Source organism: Cololabis saira, chromosome 16 (genome assembly GCF_033807715.1).
Source record: "Cololabis saira isolate AMF1-May2022 chromosome 16, fColSai1.1, whole genome shotgun sequence".
NCBI lineage: Eukaryota > Metazoa > Chordata > Actinopteri > Beloniformes > Belonidae > Cololabis > Cololabis saira.
The window spans coordinates 3631583-3654497 of NC_084602.1; the positions used below are offsets into that span (position 1 = coordinate 3631583).

At 41.5% G+C, this 22915-nt stretch overlaps 1 protein-coding gene across 1 annotated transcript in view; it reads left to right on the top strand.

The window, feature by feature from the left end:
- The window catches only part of syne2b (spectrin repeat containing, nuclear envelope 2b), a 258903-nt gene that overhangs the window by 76104 nt on the left and 159884 nt on the right, over positions 1-22915 (top strand). The window contains exons 41-52 of the mRNA XM_061744277.1: positions 1436-1709; positions 3085-3420; positions 5037-5366; positions 7141-7440; positions 9066-9293; positions 10353-10469; positions 11970-12296; positions 13855-14199; positions 15668-15846; positions 16848-17064; positions 21218-21316; positions 22270-22434. Coding sequence (XP_061600261.1) covers positions 1436-1709; positions 3085-3420; positions 5037-5366; positions 7141-7440; positions 9066-9293; positions 10353-10469; positions 11970-12296; positions 13855-14199; positions 15668-15846; positions 16848-17064; positions 21218-21316; positions 22270-22434 — 2917 coding nt within the window. The remainder of the gene's footprint in view (positions 1-1435; positions 1710-3084; positions 3421-5036; positions 5367-7140; positions 7441-9065; positions 9294-10352; positions 10470-11969; positions 12297-13854; positions 14200-15667; positions 15847-16847; positions 17065-21217; positions 21317-22269; positions 22435-22915) is intronic.

A 22915-nucleotide genomic window follows, 5' to 3' on the forward strand; every position in this document is an offset into this window, starting at 1 on the left:
CCTCGAAATGTATGTTATGTGTTTTGTAAATCATGTGTAAAGTTTTGCAACAAAAACTTTACACATGTATATTGTATATTTGTAAATATACAAACCTGAAAAATAATGTGCAATACCATTCTCGGCAACGTGCATAAACAATATCTGTAAATATCCATCTGTTTTTCTTTTTGTATACTAGTATTTTTTTATTTATTACTATTTTTATTCTCCTTCTTCTTCTTCTTCTTATCATTATTATTGTATATACTGTTTATAGCATTTTTTTATTATTATTATTATTATTGTGTGATATTGTGTGATATTGATGCCTCTTGTGTTTTGCACTGTCCCCCCCTTTGCTGCTGTAATCCGGAAATTTCCCCTCCGGGGGACTATTAAAGGATTTCTTATTCTTATTCTTATTCAAGTGTGAGGTTGACAATGTGCTTATAGTGGTGCGCATATGGGCCGATGTTTTGCTTCTTGAATGTAAGGTTTTGCTAATGGTGTACTACTTTTAATTTTAGTGTGTAAGCAATCCAAAAAAACTGTATTAATTTTTCTACCTGATGTTATTTGTCTTTAACATCATTCATTTTGTTTTAGTTTATTGAGGTTTGTTTTAATTATTGAGGTTTGTTTTAGTTATTGAGGTCTGTTTTAGTTTATTGAAGTTTGTTTTAGTTCAGTAAGGTTTCTTTTAGTTCAGTTTGAGTTTCGTTTTGGTTCTGTGAGGTTCATTTTAGTTTAGTGACATTTGTTTAAGTTCAGTGCGGTTTGTTTTAGTTTATTGAGGTTTCTTGCTGTTATTTGAGCTTTGCATTATTCATTATATACCAACTTTAGCAGTATTAAGTGCCTGCATTTATTTCCAATAATCGGCTGCCAATCTTTACAAGGGTTAAGGACTATTTTTGTTATCTTATCATATAATAAACTTGCATGAATTAATCATAGGCATTTCAAACGTTATTGACACATTACAAATGATTATCTACTAAACTTTCATAACTGTGACAGGTCCATGTTTTTACGGAAGAGTATTAGGGCTAGGCAAGAGGAAAAAAAATTGAGAGTGGAAGATTTTTTTTTATTGTGCACTTCGAGAAAAAAGGCGAAATGTCAAGATTAATGTTGAAATACAATTTCGAGAAAAATGTCGAAATTTCGTGAATAAAGTCAAAATTTCGCCTTTTTTCTCGACATTTCGACTTTTTTCTTGAAATTCTACTTCAACATTAATCTCGATTTTTCAACTTTTTTCTCGACATTTCGACTTTTTTCTCGAAGAGCATAATGAAAAAAAAATCTTTCTCCTCTAAAATATTATTTTAATTTTTTTCCTGCCTGGCCCTAATACTCTTCCGTAATGTTTTAGATAAAGTTAAAGCATAAAAAGTGTAGTTTCACAGAACCAACGTTGACATTTCTTTTTCCGTATATTTCATGGCAGAGCTGAGGCGCTCAGCGAGCTGTTGGCTTCCATACGCAGACAAGGCGTCCGAGCTGAAAACCTCCTGAAGGACGGTGACAACTTGATACAACGCTACCGAAACCTGGAGGCTCGGCTGCGGAAACGGGCTGAAGCACAGAGTGCACTGGAAGAGGAATTCAGCGGGTTTAAGGTCCGGGCCGAGGGCGTCAGGAGATGGATCAGGGAACTTTTACAGCCCCTAACTGCTCCTGGAGGCCACCCTGAGACAGAACACATGAAGCGCACAGCACAGGTCGGTAGAGAAAATAAAGAAGAGAAATGATTCAATGACCTTTGTTTTTACACTATTTATACTTTTTTCCCAAGTTAGTAATTTTCTTTATTTTGTAGCTTATTAGGGCCCGAGCACTGACAGTATGAAGGCCCTATTGTATCTGTAGGAATTTTTTTTTTCTCGTTATTTTTATTTTAACTAGCATGAATTCCCTTTTTTCCCCCTAAACGTGCCCCAAAAGTCACCAAATTTTGCATGCAAGCCAGGCCTGGCGAAAAATGTGATATTTAATGGTTTGCATTAATAGGCGTGGCCTAACGGCTCAACAGCGCCCCCTAGAAAACTTTGTGCCTCAAGCCCCACAATACAGTTTGACATACATGCACGAAAATCGCTACACACCTGTATCATGTCGCAACTTAAAGAAAAGTCTCTTGGCGCCATGGCCGAAACCAAACAGGAAGTTGGCCATTTTGAATTAATCGTGTCATTTTGGCGCAATTTATGCCATTTTCACGTGTCGTACTTTAACAAACTCCTCCTAGCAGGACCGTCCGTTCGACATAAAACTCGCTCAGGAGACACAAAAGACGTTAACGATGAAAAGTTATCAAAATCTTGAGTTTTTGTGAAATGGCGTGACCGTGTCAAAGAACGTTAAACAGGAAGTTATACTAGTAGCTGATTGGTTGATATTTGACAGATCCTATTTTCTGCCATAACTGTTGAATGGTTTCACATAGAGATTCATGGGTGGTGTCATCGGACTCGGTTTTGGGTCCTTGGCTATAATTGGTGTGAATTAGCCCCGCCCCTTCTTATGATTGGTCGATATTTGATAGTTCCTATTTTCTGCTATAACCTTTGAACGGGTTGTGATACAGACATGTGGGTGGTGTCATTGGATTTGGTTTAGAGTCCTTGACCTTCATTGGTGTAAATTAGCTCCGCCCCTTCTTCTGATTGGTCTATATTTCATAGTTCCTATTTTATGCAATAACTTTTGAATGGTTTGACGTAAAGGCTCATGGGTGGAGTCATCGGACTCGGTTTTGAGTCCTTGACCTTCATTGGCATGAATTAGCCCGGCCCCTTCTTCTGATTGGTCGATATTTGATAGATTCTATTCACTGACAGCCCCACACAGTGACTACATCATTAATCTCTCTGTGTCACATATTTAAAAATATATCTTTCTTGGATCTGTCTCATCCGCTGACAAATTCCCCAAAGTTTTAAATGTGTTTGTAAGTGAGGAACTACTCTATCCATGTGTTTCTTTCCACAAATGCATACATCAAACTTGCTGCAGTCTCTGCTTCAAAGAGTCTCACTAGGGGATGTACTCTGAACATGAACTTATTTTTCCCTTTATGTTTTATGTATTTTTCAGGCATTTCTAAACTCCAAACCTGAGGGAGACTCTAAAGTGAATGACCTGAGAGGACAAATGGAAATCCTATGCCAGCATGAGGACTTTGAGCAGAACGAGAGCTGGAAAGAAGAGGCCCAGTTGTTGGTCAGAGATACAGAGCATGAGTGGAGGAGTGCTCTGCAGACCGCTCAGGAGACTCTCAACAAGGCAGAGACACAAGTTCTACTAGACAAACACCTCCATGCTTTCAAAGCTCAGACGGAAAGTGTTCAGTCCTGGGTAAAAGATCAGAATGTGAGCCTGATGGCTCTCAGTGCTAATCTGCCAGTTGAAGAAAAGATACAGATTACACGAGTGAGTCTGACCTGCATGTGATTCACCCGTTGAGGGACTACATGTAAAAGAATGTATATGTTTTGTTTGAAGATGATTCAAAATGGTGTTAGGATTTTAGGAAATTGTTAAAAGTATGAGGGGTTTTTCTATATGATTGTACACTGGTGGTTGCTCTCAGTGCAGAACCAGCTCCTGTTTTTATGAGCAGACTGATTATCTGATTCTTCTTTAGGTGAGGACGGTGAAGAGGAAGAGGATGTTTAACCTGGTACTGTCTTTGGGTCAAAATGACCTCATTCTCTTCTTTCCTCCTACTCTCTCCTTCCTTCTTCCTTCCTCTTTTCTCCCTTCCTTCCTTCTTTCCTCCCTTCCTTCCTTCTTTTCTCCCCTCGTACATTCTTTCCTTGTTTTCTCCTTTCCTTCCTTCCTTCTTTCCTCCCTTCCTTCCTTCTTTTTTCCCTCCTTCCTTCTTTCCTTCCTTCCTTATTTTCTCCATTCCTTCCTTCCTCCCTTCTTTCCTTCCTTCTTTCTCCCTTCCTTCCTTCTTTTCTCCATCCCTTCCTTCTTTCCTCCCTTCTTTCTTTCCTTTCTTCTTTTCTCCCTTCCTTCCTTCTTTCCTCCATTCCTTCCTTCTTTCCTCCCTTCCTTCTTTTCTCCCTTCCTTCCTTCTTTCCTCCCTTCTTTCTTTCCTTCCTTCTTTTCTCCCTTCCTTCCTTCTTTCCTCCCTTCCTTCTTTCCTCCCTTCTTTCTTTCCTTTCTTCTTTTCTCCCTTCCTTCCTTCTTTTCTCCCTTCCTTCCTTCTTTCCTCCCTTCCTTCTTTTCTCCCTTCCTTTTCTCCCATCCTCCCTTCCTTCATTTCTCCCATCCCCCCTTCCTTTTTTCACCCTTCCTTCCTTTCTTCCTTCTTTCCTCCCTTCCTTCTTTCCTCCCTTCTTTCTTTCCTTTCTTCTTTTCTCCCTTCCTTCCTTCTTTTCTCCCTTCCTTCCTTCTTTCCTCCCTTCCTTCTTTTCTCCCTTCCTTCCTTCTTTTCTCCCTTCCTTCCTTCTTTCCTCCCTTCCTTCTTTTCTCCCTTCCTTCCTTCTTTTCTCCCTTCCTTCCTTCTTTCCTCCCTTCCTTCATTTCTCCCATCCCCCCTTCCTTTTTTCACCCTTCCTTCCTTCCTTCCTTCCTTCTTTCCTTTCTTCCTTCTTCCCTTCCTCCTTCCTTGACCCAAAGACAGCACAAAGGTTAAGATCGATGGGTCCCTCCTGTTTTTCTCTGGGTTTAGGTTGTCCTAGATCTTTGCTGGGTTGGCATTAGAGATAGACAACAGAAAATATATGGCTGAAAGTGTGACATGTTTATTTCACTGCAGTCGCCTCCCAGATGAGGTTCAACAGATAAGGTTCAAGATCGGCTCCTACAACGTACAAAACACCTCCCTTTTTCAGTATAAATATGACTGGATTGATGACAACAGTGTGCATTTCTCTCCTACCTATGTGGTTTGAGATATGTGAACCTCCGGATGGAAAACATGGTGCATGATATGATAAAAGCTTGTATTAACTTAGATTCTTTTCCCTGGTCTTCTTACGGTGCACCAGACAAACGAACACGAGGATCTTTCAATTGTCTTTTCCCCTCCTCTTCAGGATATTCTGAGCTCCAAGTGTGACGGGGAGTCGAGGCTTCAGGATCTGGGGCAGCAGTGTCAGACTCTGTGTGACAACCAGGGCATGAACGAGGACGCCAAGCAGCAGATTCATGATGCCGTCAAGCAGACGCAGGAGCAGTGGCAGCAAGTCTTACAGGCTGCAGAGGAGGCTTTCAAGCAGGCGGAGAGTGAAGCCTCCTCCGAAAAGAAACTCGATATATTCAAAAACCAAAATGAAACTTTTCAGTCTTGGCTCAGGGAGCAGAAGCAGAAACTGTTGGCTCCTGGTGGCTCTGTGCCTTCTGAAGAGAGATTGCAGATTGCACAGGTATGTTTGACGGTGTCGAACAATAATATAAAAACCAGTTCAGAAGTCCACTGTGGTGTAGTGAGTTTTATTCAGTAAGCCGGCGGTGAGCAGACCTACGCAGAGCATGTCTGGGTCGGTGTGCTGACCCAGAGTGGTTGGAATCATGACTTTTATCCAGTAAGTTCAAAGCACAAAAGGCGAGAATCAACAAGCCAAAGGTGAAAGACAAAAAGCAATTAAAGGGTATTTACAGTCAGATGTGATCTGTGGCCAAATGCCGTCCTCTGGCATTCGGCATGAATATCATTCAGTTGGAAACTACCCCATAGGGTGGTCTCGTTATTCAAGTCTGTGGCCAAATGAGTTGGTATTAACATATCAGTCAGTCAGGAACTTCATGATATGGCATTCCCGTAGTTCAAGTCTGTTCAAAGGTGTCGGCCCTGCAGGGGGTAGGAAGCTGGAGTTTTACGTCAGCCACTGTGTCACAATGCCTCAACAACGGTCAGGATTGATCTTGGCTTGTGCAACTGTGCAGCCCAATCTAGAATGGTTGTGGTTTTTTTTTATGTCATCATTTTTGTCACTATTGCTTGGACTTTAAGGTTAATGTATGAAGCCATGTACTATGTATTACTTCCGAGAGATTGTCCTCAGTAAATGTGCTTTTATCTGCTTCTGATCAATGACTGGTCAGGATGCAGTGCCACGTCAGAGATCCTGGGTTTCCACCTTAGTCTTTCTTGCTCTCCACACAATAAGTTTCCCTCAGATTCCTGAATAGTTTGATGAATTCATAGTGAGGTTGACAATGTGCTTATAGTTATGCAAATATGGGCCGATGTTTTGCTTCTTGAATGTAAGGTTTTGCTAATAGTGTACTACTTTTATTTTAGTGTATACAATCCAAAAAAAACTGTATTAATTTTCTACCTGATGTTATTTGTCTTTAACATCATTCAATTTGTTTTGGTTCAGTCGGGTTTGTTTTAGTTTATTGAGGTTTGTTTTAGTTTATTGAGGTTTGTTTTAGTTTATTGAGGTTTGTTTCAGTTTATTGAGGTTTGTTTTATTTTATTGAGGTTTGTTTTAGTTTATTGAGGTCTGTTTTAGTTTATTGAGGTTTGTTTTATTTTATTGAGGTTTGTTTTAGTTTATTGAGGTCTGTTTTAGTTTATTGAGGTTTGTTTTAGTTATTGAGGTTTGTTTTAGTTTATTGAGGTTTGTTTTAGTTTATTGAGGTCTGTTTTAGTTTATTGAGGTTTGTTTTAGTTTATTGAGGTCTGTTTTAGTTTATTGAGGTTTGTTTTACTTTATTGAGGTCTGTTTTAGTTTATTGATGTCTGTTTTAGTTTATTGAGGTTTGTTTTAGTTTATTGAGGTTTGTTTTAGTTTATTGATGTCTGTTTTAGTTTATTGATGTCTGTTTTAGTTTATTGAGGTTTGTTTTAGTTATTGAGGTTTGTTTTAGTTTATTGAGGTTTGTTTTAGTTATTGAGGTTTGTTTTAGTTTATTGATGTCTGTTTTAGTTTATTGAGGTTTGTTTTAGTTTATTGAAGTTTGTTTAAGTTCAGTGAGGTTTTTTTTAGCTTATTGAGGCTTTTGCTGTTATTTGAGGTTTCCATGCTTGAGACCATGACTTTATTTAGCTTTATTCATTATATACCAACTTCAGCAGCAGTATTAATTGCCTGCATTTATTTAGTTTGATGAATTGATAACCAGCTCTGCTCCTCACCGTGAGCACCTTTATGCACAACATGGCATAAACCATATCATCTTCATCCTCAGGCTGTCATGACTTCCTCACTTGAAGAAGAGCCCCAGCTGCGATCCCTGAGGAGACAAGGGGAGAGTCTGTGTGAAGGTCTGGAGGAGAGCAGGAAACCGGAGGTGGAGCAACTGCTCAGATTCACCGAGCAGCAGTGGACAGCCCTTTTACACGCCGCCAGACAAGCTGAGCTCCGAAGTCTTTTAGACGACTTCAACGCTCAGAGCAAAGACGCCGAGTGCTGGATTAAGGACAGACAACAGCAACTTCAGTCTGTGGGCGATCACACACCACCCGAAGACAGGCGGCACGCCGCTCAGGTCCGTTTAAACTCAACTAGTTTGAAGACTTGCTTCTAAAAAAAGATACGTGAATGAGCTGAGTCGGTACAAACCTACACAAGTCGCTCACCTGTTCACATGCAGGTTGAAAATTTCATTAACAGAGAGCCCCTTGAGATGAATCATCTCGTTTTCAAGGGGGTCCAACACAAAACATACAACACTACAAAACCGTCACACACAACATACATAATACATAACATATAAGGCTCTCACACACAAACCCGAGACCTACCACACCTGAAGAGAACAAGTAAATACTGCATATAACACAGTAATAACAACAATATTAATACTAGTCATTGTCATCATCATTATTATACCATATATGAAAAAAATAGATACATTATGAAAAAAAAAATGAGAAGGCAATACCACTAGACCAGGGGTCGGCAACCCGCGGCTCCAGAGCCGCATGCGCCTCTTTAGCGCCGCGCTAGTGGCTCCTGGAGCTTTTTTTTTTCCTTTTTTTTCTTCTTTTTCTCCTTTTTTTCCTTTTTTTCTTATTTTTCTCCTTCTTTTCTTCCTTTTTCCTTTCCTTTTTAATCTCGACATTTCGACTTTTTTCTCGAAATTTTGACTTTTTTCTCAAAATTTCAACGTTTGTTTTGACATTTCAACTTTTTTCTCAACATTTCAACTTTTTTTCTCGAAGCGCATAATGAAAAAAAAATCTTCCCCCAGTTATAACTAATATAGAAACATGCAGCATGTGTTTGTCTTCATTCTAAGGCTTATACAAGACTTTTCATTAATTGCGGCTCCAGACATATTTGTTTTTTGTGTTTTTGGTCCAATATGGCTCTTTCAACATTTTGGGTTGCCGACCCCTGCACTAGAGCCAACTACATGGTTTATTGAGATTGGAAAACAGTGATTTTTTAAAGAGATGTAATGAATTGAGTTCTCTTATATTGATGGGTAGGTTGTTCCAATCTGATGGGGCTTTGAACTTAAAAGCACGTCTGCCAATTTCTTTAAATGTCAAAAGAACGAAAAGGAAGGGTTGCTGAGTGTTTCTGAGAGAATATGAGGATGTATATGGAATCAAAAATTGTTTTAAGTAAGATGGATAACTAAAGTGAATGTGAGTTGGAGCCAGTGGTGTTGTCTTCTTGAGCTGATTAAACCAGTTTAATGAATGATACATGGAGCAGTGGTGAGTTCGGTTTAAACCAGTTTAATGATTGATACATGGAGCAGTGGTGAGTTCGGTTTAAACCAGTTTAATGATTGATACATGGAGCAGTGGTGAGTTCGGTTTAAACCAGTTTAATGATCGATACATGGAGCAGTGGTGAGTTCGGTTTAAACCAGTTTAATGATCGATACATGGAGCAGTGGTGAGTTCAGTATGGGCACGTTAAATCTACAGAGACTGTTGTAAATGACATTGAGGGGTTGAAGATGTGATTCATAAGTGTTCTGGTAGACAGGGTCTCTGGGTCCTTACTATTTCAACCCCAACTTATCCCAGAGTCAGCCAATGAACAGCTTAAAGGAGACAACAGCTTGACAACAACTATACTAAAACAGCCAATGTAAAGAAATGTAAACATGACTTTCATAAACCTTTTTATTATCATTTATCTATCTATGTAAAGGCCATCTTAAACTCCAGGCCGGAGGGTGACGTGAAGGTAAACAACCTGAGGAGGAGAGGCCAGACCGTGTGCGACCATCAGGACGCTGATGGAGACAGGAAAGTCCAGGTCCAGCAGACCGTCAAGGACACGGAGGACCAGTGGAGGACGGTCTTACAGGCCTCCAAACAGGTGGAAGCTGCTGCTACAGCTCAGATTACCCAGGAAGCCCAGCGGCGACTGTCGGAGGTGAGACCAGTCATCATCGTCCTGTAACATATGATGGAAGGTTATATTTACTAATAGTTTTAAGACAAAGCAGGTATTTTTATGTCCAGATTAGGGCTGGGGATTGATGTCAATGTCAAGAATCGATTCCATTCCGATTCTTAAGATTCAGAATCGATATCAAGATTCGATTCAATTCGATTCCAATATTGATTTGGGTTAGTGTTATTAAAACAGTTTTTTGAGCTGTTGCATACGGTGGCCGACAAGGGCCAAACTCACTGCAACGGCCTAATGCGTCTCAGTTAAGGAAAACAGCCTCAAGTACAGAAACGATTCAAATTCACAAACTCAAAACGAGGTACAAAAAGAGGAACGTGCTGCAAATGAAAAAACCTGCTGCAAAAAACAAAGACAAATGCAGCATCATCAAACGCTGCAAATAGAGAAACGATGTAAAGCACAAAACCATATAAAACAAGAAACCATCTTCAAAAGAAAAACGGTCACTACAACCGGAAGTGCTCCAAACCTGCAGGGGGCGCTCTCGGCGCTTTGCATCGTGTTGCATGTCCGGCCCGGATTGGGTGGCCGGGGATTGCCTGGGTCCCGGTCCGCCGCCGCGGGATCCCTGGCTGCCTCTTCCCGTGTCGTGGGGCCCCGCGCGCCGGCCCCCTCAACTGCCGCCGCCGGGTGGGGGGGGGCTTACCTCGGTGGCAGTGGATTTCCTCCCGCCCTCTTCTCCCCTCTATGGGGTTGCTGGTGGCCTGGTGATCCGGGTTCTTCCTTGTCGGCCTCTGGTCTCGCGGGTGGCGGGGTTGCCGAAAAAAAAAAAAATTAATATGAGAATCGATTTAGAATCGTAAAATCGGTTTTTTTCAACACAGGCCTAGTCCAGATGTGCGCTTTCTTTTTCACATGATCATGTACAGTCAAAGCCCAAAGTGCCCTGAGAAATCTACCAAAACAAGTGCAAAAAAAAAAATCTCTCCTATGAAAAAAAACCAGACAATACTGAAGGATGGTCTTCACTGAACCACAGCGACCGGGCTCACGGTGTGATTATCCTTTCCTTCCCAGCTGAAAGACTTTGATGCCCATCAGCAGCATGTTGACAGCTGGCTTGGGGAGCTGAGGCAGCAGCTGGATTCTCTGGAGCTCCAGGACACGGCTGAGGACAGACTGCACGCTGCCCAGGTGGGTTGGACGCCAGGGGAGGCCGCAGAGTCTCACTTTGTTTCTGCTGGACTGTATTTCTGTTGTTGGATAAGGGCTTTTTCTTTTATTTCTTTTTTTGCAATGACCCAAATGTCAGGCCGAGACTCAAAGCAGGACCCAGATGTAGAGATATTCAATAACAAAAGGCTTTTATTGAATTCACCGGAGACCTCGGACCGAGTGACAAACAAATGGCTATAAACAAAACTAGACACTATACTCTTGACTATAGAGAGAGCAATAACTACGGTGGCCGAGACCCGCCATTGCTGAAAATAAAAGTAACGCTTCAAACAAAAAGAAATGCCGCTGCAAATGAAATAAAAAAACGACGCAAATAAAAAAGCCACAACGGAAGTGAATTACCGGGGACTATTTTTGCCGATGCACCGGTGTTGCACATTAGAAATTACACGTAGCGACGTTGAAGACTAACCTTTTCACTTATTTTCGTTCGTTGTTCTTCTTATTCCTCGCTCTTCTTATTTCTTCGTCTTCACTTACGTCCTCTTCATCTTCTTCTTCTCCTCTCACGTAAAAAACACCAGTGCATCGGTAAAAATGGTCCCCGGTAATTCACTTCCGTTGTGGCTTTTTTATTTGCGTTGTTTTTTTTTAAATTTGCAGCGGCGTTTCTTTTTATTTACAGGGTTTCAAACCGAAGAAAATAAAAGTTTTATCGGAGGAGACGAAAAAAGAAAGCGGGAGAGTAACAAGCTAAATGCCCGGACAAGAATAAACATTGGCCCGGCGTTCACTCGCTGGCGTGAGCTGAAAGACGAGGAGGGATGTCCCACAAGAGAGACAGAATTGTTATGATACAAATGTAAATGTAGAGTTCTATGTTCAATAAGAATCAAAATTAGAATGTTTTCACATACAGGGGATTCGTCTTGGGTTCTAGTATTTTTCCTGAGAATTGTAAAATTGTGCAGGGCTGATCTGCAAAATATAAGGAATGGGCTTCAGTTATTCACAGGTTATAAAGTATTTTTTTATTTTGTCAGTAAGTATGTTGGACTACTAATTTATGACGAAGTCCCTCTAAACAACGTGACAGGAAAATGGTGCAGTAGAACAAAACCAGAGCGCATTATCTCTCTGAAACAGGACAGGGGGGCGGGGGTGACTTCACTAATAAAACCAAGTTGAACTTAGTGATTTTCAACTTCTTCATATTATATTGTTTAGCCAAAAATAGATACATTACCTCTTCACTATCCATCCTGCAAACGACCGCTGAAAACAGAAAAGTAGTTTTGAAAGTCCGTCCCGTCTTATTTCATTCACTATCAAAACAAATGCAGCGACGGGGACAGGAGTTTTCCGGCAGTACGCGCTGGTGCTCATGGGAAATGTAGTTCTTTCTGGTAAAGCACTACCGCTTTTGTCCAAAGGAGCCGCCAAACTCAACAAAAGCTGAAAGTTACATTGTGCTGCTTTAATCATGTTGAAAATGAAAACTGCTCTAATCTCCAGGCTGTTCTGAACTGCAAGTCTGAAGGAGACGTGAAGCTGCAGAAGGTCAGGAGTCAGGCTCTGAGTCTGTGTTCTCAGGACCTGCAGGAACACAAGAAACTAGAAGTTCAACAACAAGTAAGAGACGCCGAGGAGCAGTGGACAGGAGTCCTGGAGGAGGCCAAGCGAGCGGTGGGTGAAAGCGAGAGGCGGTTGGCTGTGGAAGGCCGGCTGAGGGGCTACGGAGCCCTGCAGGACGACACCAGGAGCTGGCTGGAGGAGAGGCAGCAGAGCCTCCGTTCCCTGGACTGCCAGACTGATCCAGAACACGCCATAAACACGGCACAGGTCCGTCCCATACGGCTGCATGTTGTTCTGTTGTTCAACCTCACATTCCTTCACCAGCTTGGCTGCATGCACAGACGGTTTTCTCATGATTTCTTTATTCGTTAAGAGCAGTGTTGTGCAAGTTCATACTTCTCATGAACTAGTTCAAAGTTCAGTTCACATAGTTTAAAAATGAATAGTTCACGTTCATAGTTCATAATTTTCACTTTGAACTATGAATGGAACGCCAGACTATGCTAAAACTGTTCACTTTATACAATCATGTATTGTCCTAGTTCAGCGGTCGGCAAGCCAAAATGTTGAAAGAGTCATATTGGACCAAAAACACAAAAAACAAATATGTCTGGAGCCGCAAAAAATGAAAAGTCTTGTATAAGTCTTAGAAATAAGGGAAATGGCGAAAGGCGAAATGTCGAGAAAAAAGTCGAAATGTCGAGAAAAAAGTCAAAATGTCGAGAAAAAAGTCGAAATGTTGAGACAAAAGTCGAAATGTCGAGATTAAAAAGGAAAGGAAAAAGGAAAAAAAAAGAGAAAAAAGGAAAAAAAGAAGAAGAAAAATAAGTAAAAAAAAGAGAAAAGAAAAAAAAGGTCAAACATTTTTGAAAAAGCTCCAGGAGCCACTAGGGCGGCTTACGGCATACGTCACTCCTCCTTCCCGATTCGTAGTCCAGACCAAAGCTGGGCGGGGCGTGGAGCGCAGAGCTCAGCAGAAGCTGGTATCATGGAAAAACCCAAGAAAATAAAAGTTTAATTAAAAATTAGTTAAATAATAAGTTTTATCTGCGTATTTTTCCTGAGAAGTGTAAAATTGTGCAGGGCAGATCTGCAAAATATAAGGAATGGGCATTCAGTTATTCACAGGTTATAAAGTATTTTTTATTTTGTCAGTAAGTATGTTGGACTACTAATTTATGACTAAGTCACTCTAAAAAACGTTTGTAGTTTGGGGCGCATTATCTGGCTGAAACAGTGACTTCACTAATAAAACCAAGTTGAACTTAGTGATTTTCAACTTCTTCATATTATATTGTTTATCCAAAAATAGATACATTACCTCTTCACTATCCATCCTGCAAACGGCCGCTGAAAAGTAGTTTTGAAAGTCTGTCCCGTCTTATTTCATTCACTATCAAAACAAATGCAGCGACGGGGACAGGAGTTTTCCGGCAGTACGCGCTGGTGCTCATGGGAAATGTAGTGTTCTTTCCTTTTTTTTTTTTTTTTTTTTTTTTTTTTTAAAGATATTTTTTGGGCTCTAGTGGCCCTTTATTGGAGATGCAGACTGGAAAGGGGTAGAGAGAGAGAACGGGGGAGACATGCAGCAAAGGTGCGCGGGCTGGATTCGAACCCGCGACCGCTGCAGGAGGAGGGCTGTAGCCTCAGTATATGAGCCACCGCTTAACCCACTGCGTCACCGAGCGGCCCAAATGTAGTGTTCTTTCTGGTAGAGCACTACCGCTTTTGTCCAAAGGAGCCGCCAAACTCAACAAAAGCTGAAAGTTACGTTGTGCTGCTTTAAGAGAACAAGCTACAATCATCACATTTCCTTTCTCATCAGAACATCTTGAGCTGCAAGCCTGAAGGAAACTCCAAGCTGGCTGAGCTGAGTAGACGATGCCAGAGTCTCTGTGACCAGGAGGGCGTGGAGGAGCACACCAAGCAGGAGATCCAGCAGACGGTGGAGGACTCAGAGGAGCAGTGGAGGACGGTCCTACGGACGGCTGAGAGCCTGGTGGATGAAGCTGAGGTCCAGTACCAGCTGTCCAGGGAGCTGGAAGCCTTCCGCAGCCATGCAGGGAGCTCTCAGAGCTGGGTGGAAGACCTGCAGACACAGGCTGAGTCGCTGGCTGGAGGCACGCTGGGCACCCGAGCTCAGCTGGAAGAGAGACGCAACACTGCACAGGTAACATGTGATGTATGCTGAGACGTACAAAAGGTGTTTGCAAGAGCATCCTATATCGGGTTTTCATCTAAACCAGGGGTCGGCAACCCAAAATTTTGAAAGAGCTGTATTGGACCAAAAACACAAAAAACAAATATGTCTGGAGCCGCAAAAAATGAAAAGTCTTGTATAAGCCTTAGAATGAAGGCAGCACATGCTCATGTTTCTATATTAGTTAGAACTGGGAGAAGATTTTTTTTTTCATTATGCACTTCGAGAAAAAAAGTCGAAATTTTGAGAAAAAAGTCGAAATTTTGAGAAAAAAGTCGAAATTTTGAGAAAAAAGTCAAAATTTCGAGAAAAAAGTCGAAATGTCAAGATTAATGCTGAAGTACAATCTTGAGAAAAAAGTCGAAATTTCGGGAAAAAAGTTGAAATTTTGAGAAAAAAGTCAAAATTTAGAGAAAAAAGTTGAAATGTCGAGATTAAAAAGGAAAGGAAAAAGGAAAAAAAGAGAAAAAAAGGAAAAAAAAAGAGAAAAAAGGAGGAAAAAAAGAAAAAATAATTTAAAAAATGAGAAAAAAAGCTCAAACATTTTTGAAAAAGCTCCAGGAGCCACTAGGGCGGCGCTAAAGAGCTGCATGCGGCTCTGGAGCCGCGGGTGGCCGACCCTTGATCTAAACCGTAATTTACTTTTAGCAAAACAAAAGATTACTACTGTATTTTTGAAATGGTCAACATCCAAGTTGGTCATTATTGGCGCTTTTCCACCAGCACCTACTCTGCTCGACTCAACTCAGCCTGGTTTCTTTTCCATAACAATTCAGCACCTGGAGCAGAAGTAGGAGGTTGGAGTGAAGCTGCTGTGACGTATTTGATTGTGTATCTAAACGAAGAAGACAACACTAAAGATGTAGAACCTGGAGGAGATGATAGATGTGCTGCTGGGTCTGTGGCTTGTGTTTGATATCAAGTTAAAAAATGAGAGAGAGAGAAACTTCAAGCGGCAGCGCTTTTTTATTTTTTTTTTGTTTGTCTCTGCGCTGCTGAAAAGTCAGCTGGATCCGTGAGCAGCTATGAAGAGACAGAGCTCCTGGTAGATCTGGTCGTTCCTTATCTCCGTCTAGATCCCTTTTTAATTCTCTCCTCAGCACCAGGTTTATGAACATCTGACCCTCAGAGTTGGATCATGTAACAGACTTCTGCTGCCATTGCCTGTTGAATAAAATGAAGAAGCCGCGAGTCACTCTTCCTCTGATTTCCTCCTCCTGACTCAGACGTCTGACTCCAACCCCCCGACCAATCAGTGACCTGTAGTGTGATGATGTCAGATACAGCCGACTCAGCAGCTCAGAACCACCAAACCGAGTAGAGTCGGGCTGAGTAGGTACTAGTGGAAAAGCACCATAAGGGCCATGGCGGACTAACGCTAACGGATAGTTCTGTCTGCTGTTTCAGAATAAAAGCTTTTCACTTTTGTAATTCTTAGGCTATCTTGGGCTCAAAGTCGAATGGCGAGGCTCAAGTGGCAGAGCTGAGGAGACGCGCGCAGAGTCTCTGTGACCACAAGGACTTGGACAATGAGAAGAAACTGGAGCTTCAGCAGATGGTTGCCGACGCAGAAACGCGCTGGACAACACTTGTGCAGGCTGCAGAGGAGGCACACAGGTAGAAAAGGATGATTTGTGCCACTAAGATTTATTTACATGTATTTATTTTTTTTTACCTTGTCTACATATATATAAATGGTTAATACTAGGCGTGGGACGATACGGGTAACTCACGATTCAATACTGTGGCGATATGTGGCCCACGATAAGGATAATATCACAATATCTACGATTTTTGATATATTGCAAGAAATTTCATCAACGATATATCACGATATATATGTCACTGAAAAAGAAAAATACCCATAAAAAGGAAAACGTCTGTAGTTATGCATTTATTCAATGCAAAAAAACTTCATACAATGTACAAAGAAAGTGCATTTGTATATAAACCTCACTGCCTCCTAGTCTTGTAAATATAAACACTGTACAGCTGGACAAATTAAAGTGCATGAACATTAATAACATATTTTATATAAACAAGGACAGTGCACTGCTTTGTTTCTAATACTGAAAAGTCAGTAAGCAACTTAATTTTGCATAGTACCTCACTGCTTCCTAATCTTGTGCCTAATCTCCGCGTAAATCCATTATGTGTGTTGTAATAAAATATCAATATTTACCGTCAGTTTATCGATTATTTATTGCGACAGAGACCGCAACAATATATTGCAATATCGATTTTTTTTCCCCACCACTAGTTAATACCATGTTGGTAAAAACCTGAGGCATTATGCATTTTAGTATGCATTTTTATTTATTTATTTTTTATGTGAAGGGGTGGGGGGTGGGGTTGAGGGGTGACAACCGCTGCTAGTCTAAAACGTGAAAAGCACAACGAGCACACAAGCCTTGGAGATATGTTTAGGCCAAAAACGAGAACAGGCAGAGACACAAGCAGCAACCATTTCAGGTCCCTGAGACTGAGTCCAGATTTATGTCTCTGTTGGTTTATGTGCTGTACTCGGACTAAGCCTCCCTGCATCTTTGACTGTGTAGACGTAACTATTTAAGCCTGAACAGTTAACTGAAATGTCCTCCTTTTCTGCCACCCATTAGCCAGCTGCAGGGTGTGCTGGGACGCCTGGTGTCCTGCCAGCACCAGCAGGACCAGGCTGAGGCCCGGCTGGCTGAGCTCCAGCAGCAGACGTCCAGCCTTCCCAGAGTGTTCCCCTGGCCGGGCCTGGGAGAGCGACGGCAGGCCGTGGAGCAGGCCCGGGCCCTGCTGGACCAATGCAGCGCTGTGGGCCTCCTGCTCGCAGAGGCAGGCACGCAGGTGAACACCAGACTAATGTTCAGCTGATGCTCAGCTAATGCTCTGCCTGTTCACCCGTTGTTGTGTTCACCAGTCAGTTCAATTCAAATCAATTCAATTTTATTTGTATAGCGCAGGGGTGCCGGATTCATTTCAGAAGTGCGGGGGCCAAAAAGTGTGTGTGTGTGTGTGTGTGTGTGTGTGTGTGTGTGTGTGTGTGTGTGTGTGTGTGTGTGTGTGTGTGTGTGTGTGTGTGTGTGTGTGTGTGTGTGTGTGTGTGTGTGTGTGTGTGTGTGTGTGTGTGTGTGTGTGTGTGTGTGTGTGTGTGTGTGTGTGTGTGTAGCTTTACCCGTCTCTAATGGCCCTTTTGCCCTAGTATCTACTCAGCTCGCTTCTACCCGCCACGGCCCCGTCTTGCGCTTTTGCACTAGGGGCTGAGGCGGGTGTAAAGAGACTAGATGTACATTAAGAACATTTTGTTGTAGTTAGATTGCAGTGGCGGCTGGTGATAAAAAATTTAGGGGGGGCGCACTGGTGAGTGGGGATTACAACACAACTATAAACTCTACTTGAACATACATTTTTTTGTTATTTTTTATTACATATCACTACATATACTACATATACATATACTACATATACATATACATATACTACATATACATATACTACATATACATATACATATACTACATATACATATACATATTCATATACTACATATACATGTAGCATATTTTACATAAACATATTTAAAATTTTTCAAGTAACAAAATAACATATTTGAACCATTTTTCAGATTTTTTTCAGTTATTATATAGAGATATTGACAGATATTGTCTGAAAAATTGTTCAAATATGTTATTTTATTATTTGAAAAATTTTAAATTTTTTTTGTTGATGAGAAAATATGTTTCTCTATTTTTCTTATTTTTGTGAGGGGGATATATATTGTTTTTCGGCACTACCTTGTTCTCTATAGCTGATATAACATGAATTACTCCTATGTGGGATCAATAAAGTTCTTATTTTTGCCATATCAGAAAATTAAATATATGATATTTGGTGCCTAACTGTTTCCCAAGTATATTAGTGCGTGTGTGAAGGAATAAATGTAAAACGTACGTTTCTTTGTAGAAAGGCGCTTTATGAAAGTAAGTCAATTTACTTGTATTAGTTTACAGCGCAGTCTTGAACATCCAATATGGCGGCGTCGTTGACGTATCACAGCAGCTCCATGGGAGGAGGAGGATACATGTCTATGGTTTTACCCAGAATCCCCTGCAGCAGCTCCATGGAAGGATACGGATACGGATACATGTCTATGGCTGTGACTCCGTTTGTAGCGAGTGACAGATACAGTTGCGCGTCTACACTGTCAGGGGTGTGACTTTGATTGTGTTGTGCCACACAGGTAGCTAAGCTGATCAGTTATCGAAGGCTATTAATGAATATTATTAATAATTATTAATAATTAATAAAGTCGACTATTTATCAAATTGAATTATCAAATTGATAATAATTCTCGTAGGGGCACCACCCCAGGGCCTTACTCCGGGGACAAATGATAACTAAACAGCAGAAAATCAGTCTCATATGATTTGAATTATCCTGCAGAACAGCAAATCTTACTATCACTTACAGAATAACAGTTGAAGGAGTGAGATCCGAACACTAGGCTCTGTCAAACAAATCAATTGTGACCAAAATCTGCATGAAATAACGACAACCACTCATTAAAAATCAATCAGAATTTATTTACATACGGGTATCAAAGAAGATGTAAATGGATACCCAATAAATCCCGATGGCAGAACTTAAGTATTATAAAACCATTAATTAACTAGAAAAACATCAATAGAAATGAAATGAAAGTTAAATGCATGGAATGAAAAAAAAAGAAATCAAAGCGATAATAATGATACAGAACCTCTACAGTTCAAACGTGGCTGCAGTGTTTAAAGATGGCGGGGCTCCTGTGGTATTTAAAGATGGTGAAACCCTCTTTAAGCCACGTGCAAATCTAGACCGGATGTTACTCCCGGTGTTTTAAACCGTGATCAACTGGCGAAACGGCGCCACCAAATGAACAAATAACCGTAATATGCACACAGTAATTTCATTAAACATAAATTCAGGTCTACACCGTTTTAAGTGACTGCGCCCAGACCGCAGCTCACGCGTCCTCGGGAGTCCGGATCTGAGGCTGCAGGCTCCGTCGCCTGCGGCTCGGTCCTGCAAGGGGTTTCCTGGCGGGGATCCTCAGTTTCTGCGGCCGCTCGGTCTCTCTCCTCTCCTAACTCCACAGAAAAAGTGAACAGTGGCCGGAGAAACCTCACACCGGCTCGCTCTGGTCCTGACCACGTCCTCAACGCACCGCCTCGCTGCGCACGGGGCCGGTTCCTCCCTTCGGAACGTCGGCTCGTCCCGTGTTGTGTCGCCGGGCTGCGCGAGGGCCTCGTGGTCCAAAGGCTGGAGCTCCGGGCGGGTTTTGGCTCCCGGAGCGGTCGTCCTGAAAGGAAGACAGGGCTCGGAGAAAAAGAAAGGAGTTAAGGCAGGAAGAGAGTCCAGAGCGCAGCGCTCTGGGATCGGACCTTGCGCCCGGTCAGTGCGGGCCTCGAGGGCTCCTTGAAACCCCCCCCCCCACAGCTCTTAAAAGCTGCTGGACAGCAACGCTCGTCCCGGATCGTTGGCTGAAGAGAAGAGAAGAGGAAAAGTCTCGGTGCAGCACGGAGTTTTGTATTTCCGCGCGCTGCGATGACGTCATCAGTGCCTCGCTCGGGATTGGGTGCGCGTCGCTATCAGGCGCCGCCCCATCCCGCAAGGCATGCTGGGATTGTAGTTCATGGCACGGCGGCCATTTTAGGAGGCACATTAAAGTGCGTTTCAGGCTGGGGGGGTTGACCAGGGTTTCAAAGTTTGAATATACATTCACAAAATGTTCATAAACATTTATAAGTTCAGAGTTCACATGGGCATATGGGCGACGCCCTACAATTGACAGCTCATGAATCAATCAGATTGGATGAAGAATGACAGAAAACACGCTGATTGGCCACGGAGAAGAATCTTTGAGTAACCAATTAGAGACCAGCATGAAGTCACATGGAGGAAAAGTTTAAGAACATACAATACACTCATTTGGCCGGCGCCCCTCGCCATTGAAACCTATTTCTGTCTGCACAAAAAACAACTCTGAATAAACCCAGTATGGGATGGGAAGGCTTGGAAAATTAAGTCAGACACATTTTACGAGTGCACAGATGTGATAATTACTTTTTATTACGTAATTTATGTGTACTGTGTCTATATTTTTCCCTGTAATTTGAATGGGGGCGGCGCCCTAGCGCCCCCTATTGACAAGCCGCCACTGGTAGATTGGAATCCACAGTGATTGAGACCATGGAAGCAGACAACAGATTAACAGTAGTAGTAGTAGTAGTAGAAATCTTCTTTGATTTGAAGGGAAGTGTCGCAGGATGAGATACGGAGAGTTACGGATATATCAAACTCAATATCAGAAATGCAATCAGAGCTATCAGAACTGGGACAGAGTAACCCGGATGGACAGACCTAATACCCCATATTCTCAGAGCGCCACCCTGAGGATACTCAGAGGGACAGACAGTCAAATGCCATCTTCAAGTCCACAAAGCACACGTGGACCTATTGGACAAACTCCCATTAGGACCCAAACATATTAATTATATATTATCATATAGAGTGGTGTAGCACAATACAATATAAATATAGCATAACAATATAGTAATATCCAAATATAACAATCATTTTTATAATATTAGAACATATAACAAAATGATATCACCATACTATAATATATAACAATATAATAATACTATAGTTTAACATCCCATGAGATTTCATAACTTAATATAATAATACACTATGAAACAATATATCATGATAATGCCAGGAATAATTATTAGAATTAGAATTGGTCATTTATGTATTGCAATTCTTGTACCTGCTGGATCTACTGCCCTTACTTTTTAACAACTTGTGCTTTTTATTATTTAACCTCCTTTCTTATCATTTTATGTGTTATTTACTGTTTAATTGTGTCTTAATTGCTGCTTTTAATGTTGATGTAAAGCACTCTGAATGACCTTGTGTTGAATTGTGCTGTACAGATAAACTTTCCTTTCCTTCCCAGGCTGCAGAGCTGTTTGAAATCACTGGGGACGACAGCTGGACACGTCCGTCCTGGACGGCCAAGGAGGACACCGTCCCCGTCCTGCTGAGGGAGCTCACTGTGAGTAAAACACCACGCAATATTCCACAAAACTACTGTCATCCATTGAAGAATGCCGTGCATCATTTCCAGATCCACTGGTACTTATTTGTAAGGCAGAGATGTCACCTTGAAAGACTATTGTGCAAAACGTTTGTCTTGTTATATGAGGACTCAACAAGTAACACTCGAAGGTTTGTTAAGGAAAGAGTTTCATGACAGAGAGGGAGGGTAGGATTTAAGGGAAACATTACTACAATGAAAAGATTCTGCATAACTAATAATGCAGTAAGGCTATGGAACGGACTGAGTGGATCTGAAGCATCAACCAGTTTAAAAACAAATAGAAACAAATGATTTTTACAAGATACAGGGAGGAGGGGGTTTGAGGGGGTTTTGGTTGGATCTGCCGTTATGAGTCGTTTGTTTGTTCGTTTTATTTTATTTTTTGTATATTGGTGATACTGATATATTATTTTATTAATGGGTATATTTGCATGCATGTTTTTATTTATATTTTTGTCTCTTTTTTTTCTTCTTATTTACATTTACTTATTATTGATTATTATTGTTTTGTTTTGTTTTTACGACTGTTTCATATTCGAAATAAAAATTTCAATTCAATTCAACGACAAAGTGACTCGGTGACGATTTAGTGACTTGTGTTTGGCTTGGTTTGAATATTTTAGTGTTTTTATCTACTGATGTTTTAACTTATCTTGATTCTTATCTTGGGGCCGTCCTTCTTGTTCTTTGTTATTTTAGCCAAAGCTGTCGTCACTTTATCTATTCTGTGTTGTTGAGTGTATGGTTTTGGATTGTATGAGGAAGCACTCACTGTGAACCAAATTTACCCAAGGGTACTATAATAAATCTATCTATCTATCCATCTATCCATCTATCCATCTATCTATCCATCTATCCATCTATCCATCTACCCATCTATCCATCCATCCATCCATCTGTGTTGTCAGGCCGCGGTGTCGGCCCTGGAGGACGGGGTGGTGGCGGAGCGCCAGTGCACGTTGCTGCTGGAGCAGCACGAAGCAGCGCAGGACTGGCTCAGGGAGCAGGTGAAAGGCCTGGCCGCCCCTCCAGCAGACAGACACGCTCTCCACAGCGCTGCCAACAACCTCAAGGTGCGGGAAAAAAACACAATCAGTGCGTTTTCATGCAGTCAATAAAACCAGAATATTGGCAATAACCGAATTTGCACGGCCATGTAAACACCAATAACACCTTTGAATAACCCGAATTTGCTCATATTCCGGTTTTTAAAAACCCGAATATGAGCCCTGGGTTACTCCTTTTAAAACCTGAATATTGGGTCATGTAAACACCAAACGGAATATCCCATCAAATGGAACAGGAATTTGTTTTCTGTGCATGCTCTGTTCACAAGGAATCCTGGTCTTTTGAGTCCAGGAAGTTCTTCTAAACACGGAGAAACACAAGACCAGGAGGAGACTAATCACTTCATAAATGTAATGAAGGATATGAACATTTCTGCATTTGTAGACGGTAGAAAGTACCGGGATAGAAGATTTACAAGAAGGTGAGCGAAAAGTTGCGCGAAGCAGCATTTGTTTTGAATTTGGATACAGGAAGAAGAAGTGGAAA